At 26.8% G+C, this 20,501-nt stretch overlaps 1 protein-coding gene across 1 annotated transcript in view; it reads right to left on the bottom strand.

Annotated features, from left to right (window-relative positions):
* The window catches only part of LOC129972908 (genetic suppressor element 1-like), a 149,005-nt gene extending 131,805 nt beyond the window's left edge, over positions 1-17,200 (bottom strand). The window contains exon 1 of the mRNA XM_056087221.1: positions 16,970-17,200. Coding sequence (XP_055943196.1) covers positions 16,970-17,051 — 82 coding nt within the window. The 5' untranslated portion in view covers positions 17,052-17,200. The remainder of the gene's footprint in view (positions 1-16,969) is intronic.
* Positions 17,201-20,501: the final 3,301 nt, after the last annotated feature.

Genomic DNA, 20,501 nt, shown 5'->3' with positions numbered 1-20,501 from the left:
TTCTATGTAAAATAATTATTTTTATATATTTCGTAAGTTTTGTTATTCCATAAAAACTATTTTGGAATGCTGTCAGATGTTCACGAACAAACTTAAAATTATTGTGTGTGTGTGTGTGTAAAATTTATGATAATTTTTTTTAAAAAAAAGCTTCTGATTATTATAGTAAAAATTCAAATATCTTTTTGATAAAAGTGGGAATCAAATTTAAAACTTAAAATATTTTTTGATAAAATACATTAATTATAACTGTACATCCAGCCCCACCCTATTGATTGAGCCATACCATACTGATTATTAATAATTACATAATTATTCTTTATTTGAAACTAAATATCGAATTTTTAAAAAAAAAAATTTTTTGATTCAATTTCCAGATAACATTTAAGTTTATTTCAACAACCGTTTTTCATCACTTCATCTCTAAAAAACACTGAATAAGATAAATGATACCAAATTACATTGAAAAGTGATTTTTTTTTCTTATTGTAAATTAACATTAACCAAACGAGATATCAGTTTCCAATAAGCATATTGTCCTGCCTCTGACAGCAATCAGCAATATTTCTATATGAGCCTAACACTATACAAACAATTAAAAAAAAAGTGTATCTTAACAGAAAAAAAGGTTAAGGCATTTTCTCTCCCGATAAAACCGCCGTTCAGTTAAGCCTTAATTCAAAAACCCTGCAATCGAATCAACATTTTAATAGTGGACCAAAATTCGTTTCCCTTTGCTATTTTTAAATTACAATTTAAGTTAGTACGATATTAGTTGTTAATACAAGTATCTGTTTATTTCTAAACAACTATTAATGACGATAAAAAAAAAAATCTAAAATTGAAAATCATTATATTTTTTCTCACTAGATGGTAGCACTGTGATTTAAGTTCAACACCATGCAAAGGGATAGCAATCTCTAGGAAGCTTACTATCGTGCATCTGACAGCAAATGACAGTATTTTCCCACCAGTCTATCTTTATGTCAAAAATTAAAACTGAAAAGCCTTGAAGATAAAATCAGATTAAAGAGTCTTTCCTGCTGATAAAACTGCCGCTTGGGTAAGCGTTAATTGAGCAGATCAAAAAACTCCTACCATTGAAAAGATGTATGAGCGGTTGGTCTTAAGTCATTTTCCTTTACAATTTTCATATGACCCTAAATTTATTGCAGCAACCTGTTGTTGATTCAAGCATCGATTGATTTCTAAATGACCAATAATGATAATAAATGATAAAATCGAAAATTGGCACACTTTTTTTGCACTAGATGGAAGCACTGAGATTTACGTTCAACACCATGCAAAGAACAGGAAACATATTGTCGTGTATCTGAAAACAAAGGACAAGTATTTCTCCACCAGCCTATCTTCATGTTAAAAATCAAAAAAAAAAAAAAAATAGAGGCTTTTAATCTAAAATCAGTTTGAGAGTATTCCCTTCCAATAAAACTGTCGCTCGGTTAAGCGTTAATTGAGGAGAACAACAACAACAACAAAATCCTGCCATCGAAAAGATGTATGAGCCGTGGGCCCTGTGTCATTTGCCTTTACAATTTTTAAATTACGGTAATCTTACGGTAATCGTATTACAGCAGCCAGTTGTTGATCCGATTTCTAAATGGTCCTTAATGACGATAAATGATACTAGCCAAAATCGAAAATCGGTCCATTTTTTTCGCACTAGATGGTAGCACTGTGATTTACGCAATACTATTATCAACACTATGCAAAGTGATAGCAATCTCCAGGAAATATACTGTTGTGCATGTGACAGCAAAGGACAAGTATTTCTCCACCAGCCTATTTTCGTGTCAAAAATTAAAAAGGAGAGGCTCTTAACATAAAATCAGATTAAAGAGTCTTCCCTTCCGATAAAACCGTCGCTCGGTAAAGCGTTAACTCAGCAGAATAGCGATAAACTCAGCCATCGAAACGACGTATCAGCGGTGGGCCAAAAGTCGTCTTAACGCAGCGCCGTAAATGAATATTTCTTGTCGGCTGTTATCAGTTTATGTTACGCAGGCGAGCTTTTAGCTCCTACTCATAAAATTCCACACCTCATCTGGTATCCACTCGGCACCTGTCCTCCCCCTCCCCAAATTTCTCACCCACCCCCCGCAAACTAATCTAAAGAGAAAAGCGGGGCAATTAATGGGCTACAAGCCAAACGATTCCTTGGAGCACAATGGCGGACCACTGGAGTGTTGATGAACCCATCTTGCTCTGACGATCTCCCTCATTGAGCCGGAGAAATAACTCCGAGGGAGGAGGAGGAGGAGAGGTTGTCATGGCAACCCGATCCCATGGCAACAAAATCGAGTTGGTGGGTGGCCATAAAGCGAGGCCGCCTATTGACGTAAGCGGCCGCCGACTGCGGATCTTTTGAAAAGGACGCTTTCCGGAGGGAGGAAGACGAAGGTATTATCCTGATTTGCTCTCCTGCTTGCGGACACCCTCGGGGACCGCCTACAAATTACGCGAAGAATCTTCTCCACCCCTTTTCGACCCCGAGTGGATGTTCTTTCCGTCTGTTAGGAGAAACGAGTTGTCACTTAACTGACTTCAGTCTGGACCAATGACGTTATCGCCATCGCATACTGAAGTGAAACTGGAAAATTTATTAACGCCAACAAGAAGTACAAATTTAGCAATTCTGCAAACACTGAAAGCATACTGCTTGCAAGTTACAAAGGATACTTTGAAAAATGTGCACATATATTTGTCCCATGCATAGTGACTCACAAATTTGAATTACTTGAAAAGGGGAGTACTTAGACGTGACTTTGCTTTTGTTAGAGTTTTATGCCACCAAACTCATTTTTTGCTGCTGTAGAGAAATCAAAATTGCAAATGTAACAAAAAATATATCTATAATAAAAAAAGCGTGTTTTATAATAGTAAAAAATATATACCATAATAAAATATTATTTAATCAATATTTGGTAATAAATTAAAACCAATATTTGGAAATAAAAACTTAGGTGACACTTGAAAAATAATCAAAGAAACATGTATGACTCTGTCCACTATGCTTCAAAAAAAAAAAAAAAAAAAAAAAAAAAACGTAATTGACAATGAATATGAAAATGTACATGATAAAATGATTAGAAAACTATAAAGTTCAGCACGAGGAATTTTTAGAGCAAATTTTTCAAAATTAAGAAATATTTTATATTGTAAAATAAGTATGGGCAGTCTGTAATAACTATTAAATAGTCATAGAATAATTGATTACAAATTTGAAATCTTTATTTTATTTTCATATAATAGTAGCTGCTTTTTACATAAATTCTTTAAATAAATGCGTGTCCAAATTTTAAAAAATATGGAAGTAAAAAACTCATTGAAATCTCCAAAGTGAATTTTTTTAATAATTCCAGTAATTTTTAAGAAAGGTATTTGGAAACATACTTTTATTAACATGCAAAATAGTAGGAATTTTTTTATTTAATTATTTAATTTTTTAATTTTTTTAATTTAATAATTTTTTTAATTTAATAATTTTTTTATTAATTATTTGAAATTAATTTATTTTTAATTATTTACTTAATCTTCAGATATTTTGTTTCTCTAATTCATTACTAGATGGCACCACTAATGCGAAATTAAAATTTAATTTATTTAGTGATTAACCTATAACTAATATCTGAAAATATTAAAATTGCTTGACTCGTTTACTTGAAAATAACGCTATAATGCACATTTAATTTAACGCAGAGAAATAGGAGTTAGATTCGTTTAATAGAGGTAAGTTTCGTAAAGTAAATACAAGTAGCTATTTCCATGCGAAAAATGCTTTTGAAAGTCACATGCAGGAACAGAATCCGTCATTGGATTTCTGTAAGGAAAAACTCCTTCCTAATGAACCGGTCGTTAGCTGAGGAAACATATTTACAAGAGTGGTTTTTCCTTACATGATACTCTTATTCGCTTAATAATGTGATTTGAGAGGGTTGTTTTCTCTTACGTTACAAAACTCTTAACTCATCTTTTGGTAACTTACACCAATTAATAGATAAGCCCATCTTAAATTCATTACCGTTGAATCTCCTAGTACAAGAGATCATTAGCGACCGGATCGAAGAAAGGTAAAAATCTTTTTTATGTGCGCTTGATGGAAGAAAAAAGAGAAAAAACTAGATAATTTGTCTCATATTTTAAGATAATAAACTATTGAGTTACTCTGAACTGCGCAGTTTCCAAGACGTATGCTTTGGTGTATTATATAAGTTTTTATATCTCATATGACAATTTATAGCAAGTATTGAAAATCATTATGGAACTCAAGTTGATTTAATCTGATAACGGCCGTCTGGTGTTCCGAGTTCATTAGTCACTTAAGAGGTATAACAAAATCTTTCTGTAAAGGTTGAAATGTAAACCTTTAAGTATCTTACAAGCTTTGATAACAATGTTAATGGAGTTGGGGATATGTTTCATTTGACCAAGGGTTGTAAAACAGCCAGGCTTTTCTGAGGCACGTGCTTTAGATAAATTACGATGAGTTCATAAGTAAAATCTGATCTGAAAGTAACCATATATAGTTTCATTTAGAAAAGGTGTAATATAAATTATTCATCATCATTAAGTACAAGATAATTTAATCAAGCCGATGCTTCATCTTCTGGAGTTATTAGTTACTTCATTGTCAAAAAATAATCCACTCTTTACCTGTATCACTTTGAGCTATTCAAGTTTTTAAGAACCAATACATTTGACAGAACTATGATAGTAACATTATTGGTGAGGGAACATATTTAATTAGATTATTAATTGAAGAGAATTGACCGAACTCACGAACCACATCCAGCATTGTGGAAATATTGAATTATTTAAGAAATAAAAGTTTGAATTAAAAACAGAATTATCATATGTTCCTTTATAAATTTTTATTTTATTTTATTAATTATTCATTTAATTGAAATTATGCATTACTGTGCAAAAGAGGATTTAATCAAATCGCATCTACCTTTTGAGCTTATTAGTAGATACGTTAAGATCTGTTAGATTCTGTTAAGATCTTACTGGAAGCAGTTTTTTTTAACAGGCGCGATATTTGGTGATGTACTGATAGCAACATTATTGGAAATAGAATGTATTTGATTGGTCAAAAAAAAAAAAAAAATGGAATTTGCGGTTTACCAACCCTTCTGGCTCTTTGGGTATATTGAAGTAATTCAAGAATAAAACTAACAATTAAAGCAAAGCTTTTATAATTCCATTTATAAAGAATTTTCAAGAGATTTTTCATCATTATAACATTGTTCATTCCAAAATGATTTAATTAAGTCGTATTTACCACTGTTTAATAAAGGGTGATTATAATTAAAGTTGCACTTTGAAATGGTCATAAAAGGAAAACTACTGGACCAAATGTTTTCAAACTTGGTAATAGTTTAAAGAAAGTCATGGGAATTACTTTTACGTACAAAAAAAAACTCACCACCAGGGGAATAAATGGCACTGTATGCATTATTACTAAACAAAATAAGACATGTAAGCGTCGGTTTAAAATGTGCTTAATCGTTTTTGAAACGGAATGGGGTTATGTAAAACTAATGTCTTGTGATTGGCTTACGGAAGGAAGAAGCAAATGATGTATGCAAATGTGCTTTTACACGTCATTTGGTTTTCCAGATAAAAGTGAGCCTGTTTGTCAAAGTTCTCATTGTCACGAGTTGACAATGTCTCTACCCATGCAAGATCATGCTTTTCTCGTTAATTGTTATTTTGAATGTGATAGCATGGATTGGCGTGCTTTGAAAAGGTATCATTCAGTAAGAGGAATGCGCCGATGAATATGCTAAGAGCTCTTGATGAGAATGCAGCAATGCGATGTAACTTGCTTTCAGAAAATGACAAATGCTACAATGAACATATTTTTAACACATTTCAAAAATGATAAATGCTACATTTAACATATTTTTAGCACATTTCAGAAATGATAAAGCACATTTTTTGTCTTCATGTTCTATTTTATTTAACAATATTGCATACAACGCCATTTCTCCTCCTAGTGGTGAGTTTTTGAACTTTTTTTTTTTTTTTTTTTTTTTTTTTTTTTTTTTTTTTTGTGGAAAAGAAATTATTGTGGGCTTCTTTAAACTATTACCAAATTTGATAATATTTGTAGTTTTCCTTTTATGACCATTTCAAAGAGGAACTTTAATTATAACCAACCTGTATTTCAGTAAACTCAGCGACGATGCAAAATTCTTTTTGAATTCTGCTGTGGGCCGTTTAAGTTCTTATCTGAGTATTCTCTGATAATAACATTTCTGTAAAGGGAATCTTTTTTATTAGATAAGATGATTGAAAACTGTATTTTACGAACCGCATGAGATTTTTTTTCAGTGTTTAATGACTTATAAGTAAAACGAAAAATTAAACAATCATTAAAATATTTTGGACGGAGACCTTACAAGGAAATTCCACTAAACATAATAATTCAAAATGTATATTTATAAAATATATATTTTGGATATAAATTTTATAAATATATCAATTAAAATAATATAAATTTAGTGCGATATATATTTATAAAATTTGCCATATGAATCTAAATAATAGAAAATGCATGAAAGTGTGAACAATCCAACAAATTTCAGTCTGGCGATGTTTAATCGGTCTACCTACATATGTAAACTCTAAAAAGCTATAAATAATATGAATTTTGTATGCTATATTTATAACAAAATTTTATATGAGTATAAAACTTTGGATCTAACCTGCCAAAAGGAGATTAAAATGCATATTCTACGGATTTTAATACATGCTAAAGTTAACTCCAAACATGTAATATTGTGGAATATGAGGAAGTCGAGAGGAGAAATGCTTTCTCCTTTAAATAACAGACAACTTGAGTCAAAAACTATTTCTACACGTGCATATAATGAAATCTCTCATGAAAAATAAGATTTCTGTCAATATTCCTGATCTTTGAAATTATATATTTATGTAATTGATATTTTCCACTTTTATCAAGCTTTTTATTAGTTTTTATCTTATTATATATCTGTTTTATATCTTATTATAAAAATGAAATTTTTAATCAATTTCATTTTTTTTTTTTTTTTTTTTTGCATGATACAGTTTTAAAATTTGGTACGTTTACATGTTCTCGACGAACAATACACTATTTTATTATCATAATATATGAATAAGTTTTAACTTCATAATTAGACCCGCCTAGTATTTAATTTAAAAAGGAATTGAACACCAAAATTCCAGAATTTTTATAATAATGAAATATATACTAAAAATTTAAAAATAGAAAATAAGAAAAATGGATAATTGAATAAATTCTGATTAGAAAAAGAAAAGAAAATTCTACTATTAAGAACACTAAATAAAAATGTGCTTTAAAAATTGTTTTATTTAGATTATTTATCATGTATTTAATTAACTTACGGGCTGAAATACTGATTTGTGCTCTGAGTAGGAATTGAAATTGAAATCGATTAGTTGTAGCAGAATGACATTTTCTTAGAATCGTCAGTCTCTTTTTTCAGACAACTTGAAGCTAACAACATCACTTTCTTTTTTTACTCTAATTATATTAATAAATAAATATGATATAATATTAATTGCTGTAATGCAACTTTACATATTTGTCACTTGCAAAAATTCTGTTTATATCTCTCATATAAATTTTAGATTCTTGTAAGACATACATCTGACTCTTCTATTTCCGAAATTAATCAATTTATGTTTTAGATAATGCAATATTTATTTTTTTGTAAATAGTGTCAATTCACTAAAATTGATTAATATCAATTTCAAAAGAAAAATTTCAAAATAATTATGTTCTTCCCAGGATCTAATATGAGAGTTATAAAATAAAAAGTAATTCTATCAATATCCATTTTTAACACAATATAAAATATATAAATATTTAATTTTCCCATTTTCTGTTAATTAAGAATTATTTAGAAATTAATGAATGTTTATTATGAGTAGTTATTTTTTAACCAAAATAATATCACAGTTGGAAATTAAGAATTTATTTCTGTGCTTAATATTAATAAAATTTCTCTTATTTAAATAGTTGATTAAATATTCAATATTTATGTGTTATTCTATACATTAAAAAATTCAGTAAATCATACATAATAATCTCATCGCATTTATAATTCCATTTATGTCGCTATCATTTACTATAGGGAGTTAGAATATCAACGTCAAGGAAAAATAATGTAATTATCAACTTTCAGAAACAGTTAAATGATGCATAAATTTCATATCGTATTTTTAGATTTATATATCCACAGATAAAATGTAGGGCAAAAGCAAACATTTTTAAATCGAGATTACAAATCTTGGAAATTTAAGCTATAGATTTTTCGTCCTTATTATAATTTGAACAGATTAGAGTACTACGATCCGAAAAATTTATGATTGGAGAAAAAAAAAAGAAAAAAAGAAAAGAAATACATGAAAGCAGCCTCTGTTAGCCGTAAGGTTTAAAATATCGCAAATTAGAAGTTCCAATTTTCCTAAAAAATGAAAAATATATTTAAAACCTTGCTTAGACACTAACAACTATAATTGATTTCAATAAATTATAAAAAAAAAATTATCCTCCCAAAAGCACTTCTAAAATAATTGGATGAAATTTGCTTCTCATTAGACTTTTATGAACAGAGGCATGTATTTCTTTATAAATAATATAGTTAAGCATAATTCAAATTGACAAGGCAGCAAAAGTTATTGAACTTCCCTTACACTTATTAAATAGTTCTAAAATCGATATCGATATAAGTTATCGATATATTAAGCTAGGATTTAGCTTTAAAAATAAATTATTCGCTTTTCATGTAAAGATATATTTATACATCTGCGACTTTGCAGATGCATATCTTGTAACAGGAATTGGATCTCTTTTTTTCATGGAATGCAAAGGATTAATAGAAATCAATCTTATTTTAAGAAAACTAAAACTTTATTCGCATTATGAACTCGCACTGATTAATTATGAGTAATAATTTTTCAAAATTGCCACTAAATATTTGTATACTACTGATTGTAAATTAGATATTTTTTCGCAGATTGTCAAGGATAAAATAATGAATATTAATATTCCACTTTAAATGACATAGTAGAAAATACTGGCCAAATCAATTATCAAACTATAGATCTTTGTATAAAATTTCGCAGCATTAATATTTTTCAAAAATTAAAAAAAAAATCTTACTGAATTGATTTATATTTTAAGACCAATTTGAGCCTTATCAGAATTTATTTTCGAATTCACTGAAATCGAACCAATTCACAGAATACCACAAAAAAAAAAAGTTAAATAAATTCTGAATCAATCAACATATGAAATCAATTCAAATTCTACCAACAAATCAATAAATGTTAATGTCAAATTTGCTAAAATCAAATCAATCTACGTCTGTCAATAATATAAATCAATTCTAAATCAGTTAATATAAAAAAAATCAATTAATAATCTATGGATAAATAAAAAAAATACCCATACATATGCTAATTGTATGGGAAATACAAATATTTATTTTCCATACAGTAATGTTTTCTAAAAGTAAAATCTTTCCCCTCTAATTCATATTTATTTTATCTGCAAACTGTATTATAAAATTTCTCTGTCCAAATTGTTAAATTCCAAGAAGTTCTTAAACAATCAAATCAATTCACATTTAAATTATTTTCGAATAAAAACTCGAATACGTTAAAATTTTTCAAAAATAATAATGCTTCTATACTCGAATGAATATCGAAGATTTATATACTCAGAGATTTCTACACCCACATCCAATTTCATTTCCTAAATTCTTAAAATTATTATTATTTCAGCGAAGAACAATCAAATTTCTTTCACAATCTATTTCAGATTCTTTTAATGTAAGCAAGCCTTCCTTCCTTTTAAATTACGTTGGACGCAGAACATTTCCTTGTCGCAAAACTGATATATTTATTAGTCAATCTTTCTAACTGCTAGCTCAGTACAGAAGACAGTTAACTTCACCTATTTAAAACCAGCTGCATCAATAACCGCTGGTCAAACAACTCAGCCATTAGTAGCCAATGAAAGTAAACGTTGCTACAGCGTATTATAGTGGAAAACGCTTTATTTGTCTTCCTTCTTCTAATCCAAATGTATGAACAGGAATTATGACTGTTTGGTGTTAGTCAGCCATTTTATGTAGAGGTGAATTCTTCGTTACAGCATAACGACAGCAATTTTATGGAGTTTTAGAAGGGGAAAAGATAATTTTCTTAGTTTAAGATAGAAAAGAAATATAGTTTAAAGGTTTATTGTTGATGCCATTTGTAACATCAAAAGTTTTTACATAAAAGTGTGTAAAATAATAGACAGAAAAATTATTATGAGGCGAAAGTTTTATTTCAGTATTACGATTTATTTTGTCAGCATTGCTTAGGAATTTTCCAGACAGATGAGGATTTTCTTTAGAATAAAACTGATATATTGTTCAACGATTTGTAGTTGAAATAGACGAAATATTTTATTAAAATATTGACATAATAACGAAAATGAATTATAAATGAATTATTATATTAAAATATTAACATAATAGCGAGAGGTATATAATTCATAAATTAATTTTTATATTAAAATATTAACATAATAGCGAGAGAGATATAATTCAAAAAGGAATTATTATACCAAAATATTAACATAATAGTGAGAGGCATATAATTCATAAATGAATTATATTAAAATATGAACATAATAGCCATAGGTATATAATTCATAAATGAATTATTATATTCAAATATTAACACAATAGCAAAAAGTATATAATTCTTAAATGAATTTTTATATTAAAATATGAACATAATAGCGGGAGCATATAATTCATAAGTGAATTATTATATTAAATTATTAACATAAAAGCGAGAGGAATATAATTCATAATTGAATTCCTTGCTTCAGAATTATCTTTTTTCAGTATTTTTTGTAAAAACTTTGATTTTTGTTATAAAAAAGAAATAAATTGTTAAGGTTTTTTTTGTGTGTGGATATCAATATATTGAGATAAATTATTTAAATTATTCCTTTTCAATAAAACTTGTGAATTTCTTTATTTCAGAATTATTTAATCAATGTTTGGATGGATTCTTATAAAGATAATATTTTTAATATAAGACTGGAATAATATACCTCTTCGAGATTTATTTTTCTGCCAGTATCAATGTAATGTCTTGCTACAGTGTGTAAAATAATCAAGAAATAAAAGTTAATGCAAGAGGATTTATTTTTTCAATCTCCAACTTCAGCAACTTATCAGTTTTATCAGCAATTTTATGGATTCAAACATACAAAAAAAAAAGAATTTTTTTATTTAACTAAAGGAAATATTTTTAAAGGTTTGTTTTGGATATCAATGAATTATCATACTCAAACATGCAAAAATAGATCTATAAAATTACGACCACGAAAGCTATTGCCAGACGATAAATGTCTTTGACATTTTTAAAAATTTTTTTACAGAACTTTCTTTTATGGAAGAAGTAAGGTAACCTTTTATGAATCTTATGTTGGCTATAGAGGAGGTATCATTTTTTTTCTGAAATTAAAAGTAGAAAATTATTGGGGAAAGATAGAGTAATTAAGTAAAATAATAATAGCATCAACATTTTGTTCAATATTTAAACATAAAATTAATGCTAAAGAAAAAATGTAGCTAAAAAAACACGAGTACACTGAAAATATTTTATAAACATAATAGTTTTTCTTTAATTTTTTTGAGAACATATAAAAAACATTCATTGGTGGATGCATTATGCTTTCATTTTAATGAAGCTTTTAAGGATTGAAACTAGCTCGGGAAAAATTAAAAAAAATATTAAAAGCAGCAACAAAAAAGCAAGTTAATAATGAAACTCAAAATTGAAAATAGAAATATATAATTTACAAAAAAAGATAAATGCAAACAAACTCTGCTGAACGCAGCCAAATATCAAAAGAAATTAGAAATTAAATTAAAACCTATTTAAAAGTCATTAAAACACAAGAGACCAGAACCGCAAGTAATTAAATCAAAATGGACAATTCGAAATTCATTAAAAAGGAGTAAAGCAAGATTAAAAATAATTATTAGAATTTCACCAATGAGTTTTGGGAATCATATTTTCAAATTAATTAATTTTGTTTTCATAATATCAATCATTTTTTAATTTAAAATGTAATTTCCATTAGTAGTATTTTGATATTTCAAATAACTCAGTGATTACCATTATTGGTCAGCTTTAATGTTTAATTGTGATAAATTTCCTTAGATAATGTGAAGTTTTAATTATTTCGAGGGTTTTTTTGCCAAGTACTAAACGTACGATCGATTTCATTACTTGATGTTTTGTTTGAAATCATAAATGTCAAAGTTGACCTGACAATAGATTTAAATTAATCGAATGTAATAAATTATAAACTGGAATATAGATTTTTTTTTTTTGAATTTGAAGAATTATTTGAAGGAGAAAAAAATATGAAGAGAATCATTGCTGCTTTCAGATTTTTTTTCAATAGATAAAAAGCAAATTTAAAATAATTAATTTTTGGGTTTAACCTTATTTTTAATATTAGACTTCATCTTTTATTTTCAAATACATCTTCTGATATTTAAGTTTAAGAAATAAAGGTGTTTATTTGGGGATACAATACATTTATCTAAATAATTTTTGTAATAAGCAAATTTCATTTTTAGTAAAAATTTAGCTCCCTTGAGTATTTTATTTAAACATTACTTAAAAATTCAATAATTGATTCACCATCCTTCTTTTATATTAAAAATTCAGTATAAATAAAAAATTATATATATTTTTTCACAATTAAAAACTTTCCGAATTCATTTAATATAGAATGCAGTTTTCCAAATTTTCTCTGTTCTTTTAAATATGTCAGATAATTTTTAAAAGTGAAATATTATTCTCACGTTTGCTCTAAAATGGATTAATTCTATCATTTTATTTTATTTCATATTATTTTATTTTATTGCTTTTTTTAAAAAAAATAAGAAGCATAAATCAAATAAGGAATTTAAAATTTTATCTTTTTTTGAATTATTTAATTCACTTTTTTTATTTAAAAGGAAAGTAGATGGATACTTAGTGGCATTACTAGTGAATTATCAAAGATGGCGGCAGTACTTTTTTCATGAATAAATTGATAATTCAATTTAAAAAACATTGAAATTGTTTTGTGTCATCGAGAATATATAAGTGAACAAAATTACAAAGCTCTAACAATGAAGAATTGAGAAACTGTTGATAAAATAAAATCTTTACAAAACTTGAAATAAGAATTTGATTAAAAAGGATTTAAAAAACAGATATTTTTTTTTTTGTTATCCGAAACACCAGAGATTTTTAATTTAACTATAATTAATTTTTAATCTTGAGATCTATTGTTTTTAAAATTCATTACCAAATGTTACCATGAGGGCAGGACCAGTTTTAAATATAATTTATGACTAAATGATAGTTAATTTCTGAAAATATTAAAATAGTGTACAGTCATTGAGAATAAGGAAATTCAGAAAAATTTAGAATTATTTACTATAAAAAATATCAAAAAGTGAATGAAAAATCGCTTACAAGATTCGATTTTTTTAAATATGAAACAAGTTGAGTTAATTATAAGAATTTAAAATATATATCGAATGATTAAAAGAAACTACTTTCTTCTTAATTTATGACAGTTTTGTCTCTTGATAACTGCGTTTCATAGATTGCTCGTATGCCGTTTTCAGAAAGTTGTGCAGCAATAATATACTAAAATTTGAGCTTAGCAAACTTTTAATTAATGTGACATTTTTTAAGTTACAATAATTAAAAGTGTTAAATTAATAACAAGTTGAGTTATTAATTTCAGTTTTAATAAAACGTAAGTATAAAAAATCCTTCACTCATGCTTTATCTATAGTTTAAAGATATAATTTCCCCTCTTATAAAAAAAATTCTATTTGTAGTTTTTAATATGATATTTTGTTCATTTTAAATAAAATTATTTATTTTAAAAAATCCTCTAATTTGTTGATTTTTTTTTGTAAATAAAAGTCTGAATAATTGGAAATATAAATATCAAATATATTTCGAGTTTAACCTTCAGAAGTTTTTATTGCAAAACATTTCTCTTAGTTGGATTAGTATCTCTAATGAGATTTTGTGTCATTATATCTTAGGAAGTAAGTAAGCCCCAGTAATCCTCCTAAGTCAGATAATAATAACAATGAATCAAAATCTAATCTCTCTTTCAAAATATAGGCGAAACAATTAAATGTTAAAGCCTAAAAATAAAAGTTCTTATCAGAAGTTTAAAGATATCAGAAGATTTAAAGATATCAGATCATTCTATTAATCTTTTTGATACGAGGAACAAGGACCTAATTTGTTACAATATTAGCAAAAGTGATTCTCTGTATTGTCTTACAAAATTTTAGCTAGCGCTTTTTATTAGCCTTTGATCGTTTGCTTTTATTCTCATTTTAAAAGCAGAAAATGATGGAATAAACACTGTATTTTGAATTTTAATCGAAATTAATAAATATTTTTGTAATTTGTTTCCAATTTATCCTCATTTGATATAGTAATAATTATTTTAATACTCATTTTTTTTTCTTACGGAAGAAAAAGGATTTTTAATTGATGAATTTTTATTAACATATTTTATATTTATAAATTTATTTATAAATTAAAATAAAAAAAATTACATATTTTATTACTCATCTGTTTTCATTTTATAAAGCATAGTACAGAAGGTATAACTTCCACATATTTCAACTAAAAAAGGATTAATTTCATTTAAAACTTTTTAAGCTGCGTTAATTAAAAAAACATTCAGGGTTTAAAAAAATTATATTAAACACGCTTTTGCCATTAATATTTGGAAAAAAAGAAGAGGAAGAAGAAAAAGAAGATTCGAGCAAAAATGAAATAATGCTGTACATTAGTTTTTTCTAGCAGCAAGTTTTTCCAAAATCCAGCAAATTTTTTTTCAAACTTTTCCTTTTATATTACAAGCAAAAGAGTATGGGAGCAAAAAGCATACATTTACATTTTGAATTCAGTTTAGATACTAGTCCCTTTTTTAACGCGTATCAATTTCTGAAACAAGATTCTTCAGCTGAAATAAATTATATATTTTTAAACATCTAAGCTATCATATTTCGGAAACCGAAAAAAATATAGATTTGTAAATGATAAAGGAAATGTTCTGCATCCTTACACATTATATTTATCATTGCAATTAGCCTTCCTAAACAGTAAAAGACCACATGCATATTTTTTGCTATTCCTTTTATAAAAAGCAATTCAGATACCAGTTCCTTTATAAACGTATACAATTTTCTGACAGAGAATTATCCTATAAAGCAAAGAGAATTAAATAAAAAATTGCTCTAACCATTATTCCGGTAAAAATAAAATAAAATTCATATAAGAAGAAAATGTCCTACAACCCTGTACATCATGTTTTCCCTTGGAGCTAGCATTCTCCCAAAGAAAAACACTTACACATTTTTCTTTTTTTATAAAGCATTTTATATGTTAAATGGAAGTCTATTTTGACTTTAGTGTGGATATCAGCAGCTTAATAAATATTTAGCTGTTACAGAAAATATTCCCCAATGAAAGGAAAATATTTATTAATTACAGAAAAGAAATTTTTATACTGAAATTAACGCATTTATTTGAAATTCCTGCTTCTTGTTCAGTAATACTTGAAAGAAGATTCAAACACGAAAGGAAAAACCAGTGTCAACAAACGCTTTTACTATTGCTCTCTGAAAACAAATAAAAGTTTCACATTCCAAAAGGAAAAGGTTATTACTTATATTTATTTCATGCATTCCACTGTAACAGTCACTTCTATTCGATAAAAAAAATGCAATTTTTCTTAAGATTATTATTTTTGAAAATATCTATGTTATCATAGGATGATAAATAAAAAAAATAACATTCTTATGCAAATAACAGATGTAAATGAATGACCTTTCTATTAGGTGAAAAAGAAGAATTAAGCAAGAGAAAAGAAAGAATGCATAAAAACAATTATCTTCTTTGCTGGTGACTGAAAGAAGATTTACACTAAGAGAAAATAAAATGAATTACAACCTTTCATTTAACGCAGTTCAATGAATCAGACCTGCTTTTCAAATGGTAAAAAATTCATACAGGCATCATCAAAAATATCTCACCTGTCTATCAACGACAACTGAAAGAAGATTCATGCACCAAAAAAATAGGCGTAAAAATGCCATTTCCTATCAAATATTGATAAAAAAAAAGAAAAAGAAAATTCGCCAGTGAAAAAAAAAACCCCACCAACACTCTTGATACTGATGACTAAAAGAAAATTCAAGCTTCAAAATAAACCTTATAACATGTTTTCATTTCATGTTTTCGACTGAATCTATCATGAAACGTGCAAATTCATAACAATTAGTTATCACTAAAAATGCCTCAATAATCCATCAACGACAACTGAAAGAAGATTCATGCACCGAAAAATAGGTATAAAAGATATCATCCTCTATTAGGCACTGATAAATGAAAACATATTCTCTCATGAAAAAGAAAAACCATCGCTTTTGATACTAGTGACTGAAAAAAAGATCCAAATTCTACGAAGAAACCGTACAACAACCTTTCTTTTCTTGTTTCCAACTACATCACTCATCCTTTTCAAAAGTAAAAAAACATGCAAATTCATAACAATCAGTTAGCACCAAAAATGTCTGTAATCAACTGAAAGACGATTCATGCACCAAAAATATCTGTGTAAAAGATACTATTTCCAATCAAACTCTGATAAATGAAAGAAGATAATCGCTAATGAAAAAGAAAAACCATCGCTTTTGATGCTGGTGACTGAAAGAAGATTCAAACTCCACGAAGAAACCGTACAACATCCTTTCGTTTCATGTTTTCCACTGCATCAGTCCCTTCCAAACGATTAAAAAAAAGCATGCAAATTTTTCCTTACCTGGCAGGGGGAAGCAGTCTGGCATGCCGACGGGCCTCAGGTACACCGCTCCGTTGGCCGCGAAATAATCGTTCAAAGACATAGTAGATAATCTCTCTCTGTGGAAATGACTGAAGAAAGACACTGGCACAAGACACGAGCGTTCACGGCTTTATCGATCCAGCAGGATCGCGTTCCGGATAGCACATGAGTAAAACAGGGATAGTTCGTGCTACAACCTGCACGGATACAGGTCGCTTGGCATCTGCGGTTGCTACGATTGGTCGGACGCGGTGCTCGCACCGTGGCGCCCGTTTGGCGAGCTGGGCTTGGCCCGTTTGGCTAATAAGTGTCCAGAGGAGGTTTTGAGTGATCGGTGACATACGGGAGGTGATATGCGCGTCAGTTAGGTTAGCAGGTGGCATACGTTATCTGTGGAGAGAAATGGGAATTCTGGCCTGGCTTTTTGTTACTGAATTGGATGGTGTCGGTGTTGATCGGTTTGGGAGGATGTAAGCAAAAATGGAGATTCGTTATGGGATGTGATGCAGAAAATATGATGAAGGATGCTTTATTTAAGGTTTAAATATTACATTATTTTTCATCCCTCATGGTATTTCAAATTAAATTTTTAAATTAAAAAAAACTCTTCAAACTATAACTAGGTAAATAAAAATTGAAATGCATAAACAGAATTGTTTGATAATACATATTCATATACACATTTTGAAACAATTTCATTAGTGAAAAAAAAGTAAAATTTCTTAGTTTATCAACAATTTTCATAACAATTTCAAAAATTAGCATGTTTATTGAAGAGATGAGAAGGGATGGAGTTTATCCACATTTTGAAACAATTTCATTAGTGAAGAAACAAAAGTAAACTTCCTTAATTTCTCAACCATTTTCATAACAATTTCAAAAATTTGTATGTTTATTGAAGAGATGAGAAGGGATGGAGTTTTTCCACATTTTGCAAATAATTTCATGAGTGAAGCAAAAGTAAACTCACTTAGTTTCTCAACTATTTTCATAACAATTTCTAAAATTAATTTGTTTATTGAGGAGACGAGGGAATCGAGTTTTAATTATTATCATATTAATAATTTTTATTGCTAGCAACTGATAGCTAAACATCATCATTTAATAACAACAATACAATCTCCATCGCCAAATTTTACAAGAGGGAGAAAAGATATAATTCTTCATAACCAATAACGGATATGTTGGACTTTTTTTCGTGTTTTAAAAAGAGGTACTAACATTTTTATACGAAATGTAGAAAATAAATTCATTATATTCACTTTTTTTAGTAAAAATTAATCTAGCTCCTTTATCTGTTAAATTTGAAAAAATTAAATATTTTTTTTACTATATTAAAAAACTATTCGCACAATAATTATAATGCAGACAACCGTTTTTTTTTTTTTTTGCATAACCATTTAAGTATTAGGTGCTGTGAAGCAGTATAATTCATAATAGACTTTAAAGATAGAGATTGCAAGAAGAGAGCCAATTAAACATGAAATATAAAAAAAATAATAATGAGTTGTCCATATTTACAATGAATTATTTCATTTTTTTAAATAAGAAATGCTTTGTATCTAGGAATTAATTCTTCCTAATTATGATATAATACTATTTAATTAGTTTATCATTTAAGGATATATTATTTCTAAAGAAAAATTCGAAAAAGTTGGATAAGTCTTATTTCTTTAATCAGATAATTCTATCTATTCCATCCATACTTAATTCTCCTCCGATTTTAATTCATCCTGAATCTCAAAGAATTTAATTATTGAGATATTTTATATTTATTCTAAAGCTTTAACTTTTCTTCTAACGGTTACATGTACTTAATAGATGCATCTCTTATATTTTATAAAATACGTCTGCATTTTCCCGCTTACAACCTTGTGACCATTACTTAACTTCAAATATTATATCACATATACAAATACACTATTTTCACCTACAGATCTAAGAAATAAAAAAATCTTATAATTTCTGTGAATTTTAAGTAATAAAAAGGTTTAGAATGTTTTTAAGCACTATAAACTTTAAAAATCTTTGATTTTTCTTTTCTGTTCATAAAATGTTTTAATGGAATAACAAAAATTTGTTTTCAAAATTTCATTGGGTTATTGTTTAGTTGATGTCAAATAATTCTTTTACTTCTTGTTGATTCCTCTAGAAAGAAATTGGATATATAAACCGATTTCCTCATACATTTAAAAGAAATATCATCATATATTTTTAAAAACACGCAAAATAAATAAATATAAAAAAAATTGTAGCTAATGAATTTCCAACAAAGTTATCATAAAGCTTATTTTTTATGGAACATAAAAATATTCGTTAATATTTTAATTGATTGATAACTATGTCAGGCTTTATTGAAAAAATTAATTTGTTTGTGATAAAGATTTGATTTTTTTAATACAGTGAAATTTCTTTAAAAAAATATCGATCTACCTCATTTCCTCTACTTTTATTTCAATCAAAATATAAGTTGACTAATATAAATATAATTATTATCATTATTATTATTATTAATAATAATATAATTAATAATAATAATAATTAATAATAATAATATAATTAATATTTATTATTATTAATAATAATATAATAATAATAATAACATAATTAATAATAATAATTATTATTAATAATAATATAATAATAATAATAACATAATTAATAATAATTATTATTATTAATAATAATATAATAATAATAATAACATAATTAATAATAATTATTATTAATAATAATAATATAATAATAATAATAACATAATTAATAATTATTATTATTATTAATAATAATATAATAAGTTGACTAATATAATTGAGTTGAGACTAATATAAAGAAAATCACTAATTCTCTTAGTTTTACAAAAGTAAATAGTAGAGAATAAATTAATTTTCAAACCTATTATATACATGAAATGACTTTGCAGGTAAATTTTCATAAAATGATATAGATATTCATATCAAAATTTAAATTTTGATGAACACTTGATAATCTTTTAACATTAATGTTACATTAAAAAGCGAATTTTGATGTTAATACAAATTTTATCATTTAAAGTACATATCTAAAATGTGCATTTCAAACAGTGAAGAGTCGTTTTAAGTTCTTAGATGGTTTTAAAATACGCAGTTATATAATATCTGATTTCCATTTCTGATCTGAATAACTTCATACATGAAAATAGTTTGCAACTATGCGTTAAAGCATTTTATTTTAAAGAAAAAAATTATCGGATTAGAAATTCTAAAAATTTAATAAAATCCGCAAAAAATTATAACATGATAAGGCTTTGGGTGTGATCCGCTTATCTTTATATATTTTTTAAAAATTTATTCTCAATAAAACAGTAGCAATAATGTGCGCACAAAAAATGCATTATTTTGGCGCAATACACGTGAGTATAATTCTATGATTAAAACAAGGAAATATATTGTTTCAAACTATACTTTAAAATAATTTAATAAAAATAAAGAAAAACTTACACGGTAATAAAAGTGATATCATTGATAATCTT

The sequence above is a fragment of the Argiope bruennichi genome, chromosome 6 (assembly GCF_947563725.1).
Source record: "Argiope bruennichi chromosome 6, qqArgBrue1.1, whole genome shotgun sequence".
NCBI lineage: Eukaryota > Metazoa > Arthropoda > Arachnida > Araneae > Araneidae > Argiope > Argiope bruennichi.
The sequence above is the reverse complement of the archived record's forward strand: the minus strand, read 5'-3'. Positions and strand labels throughout refer to the sequence as shown.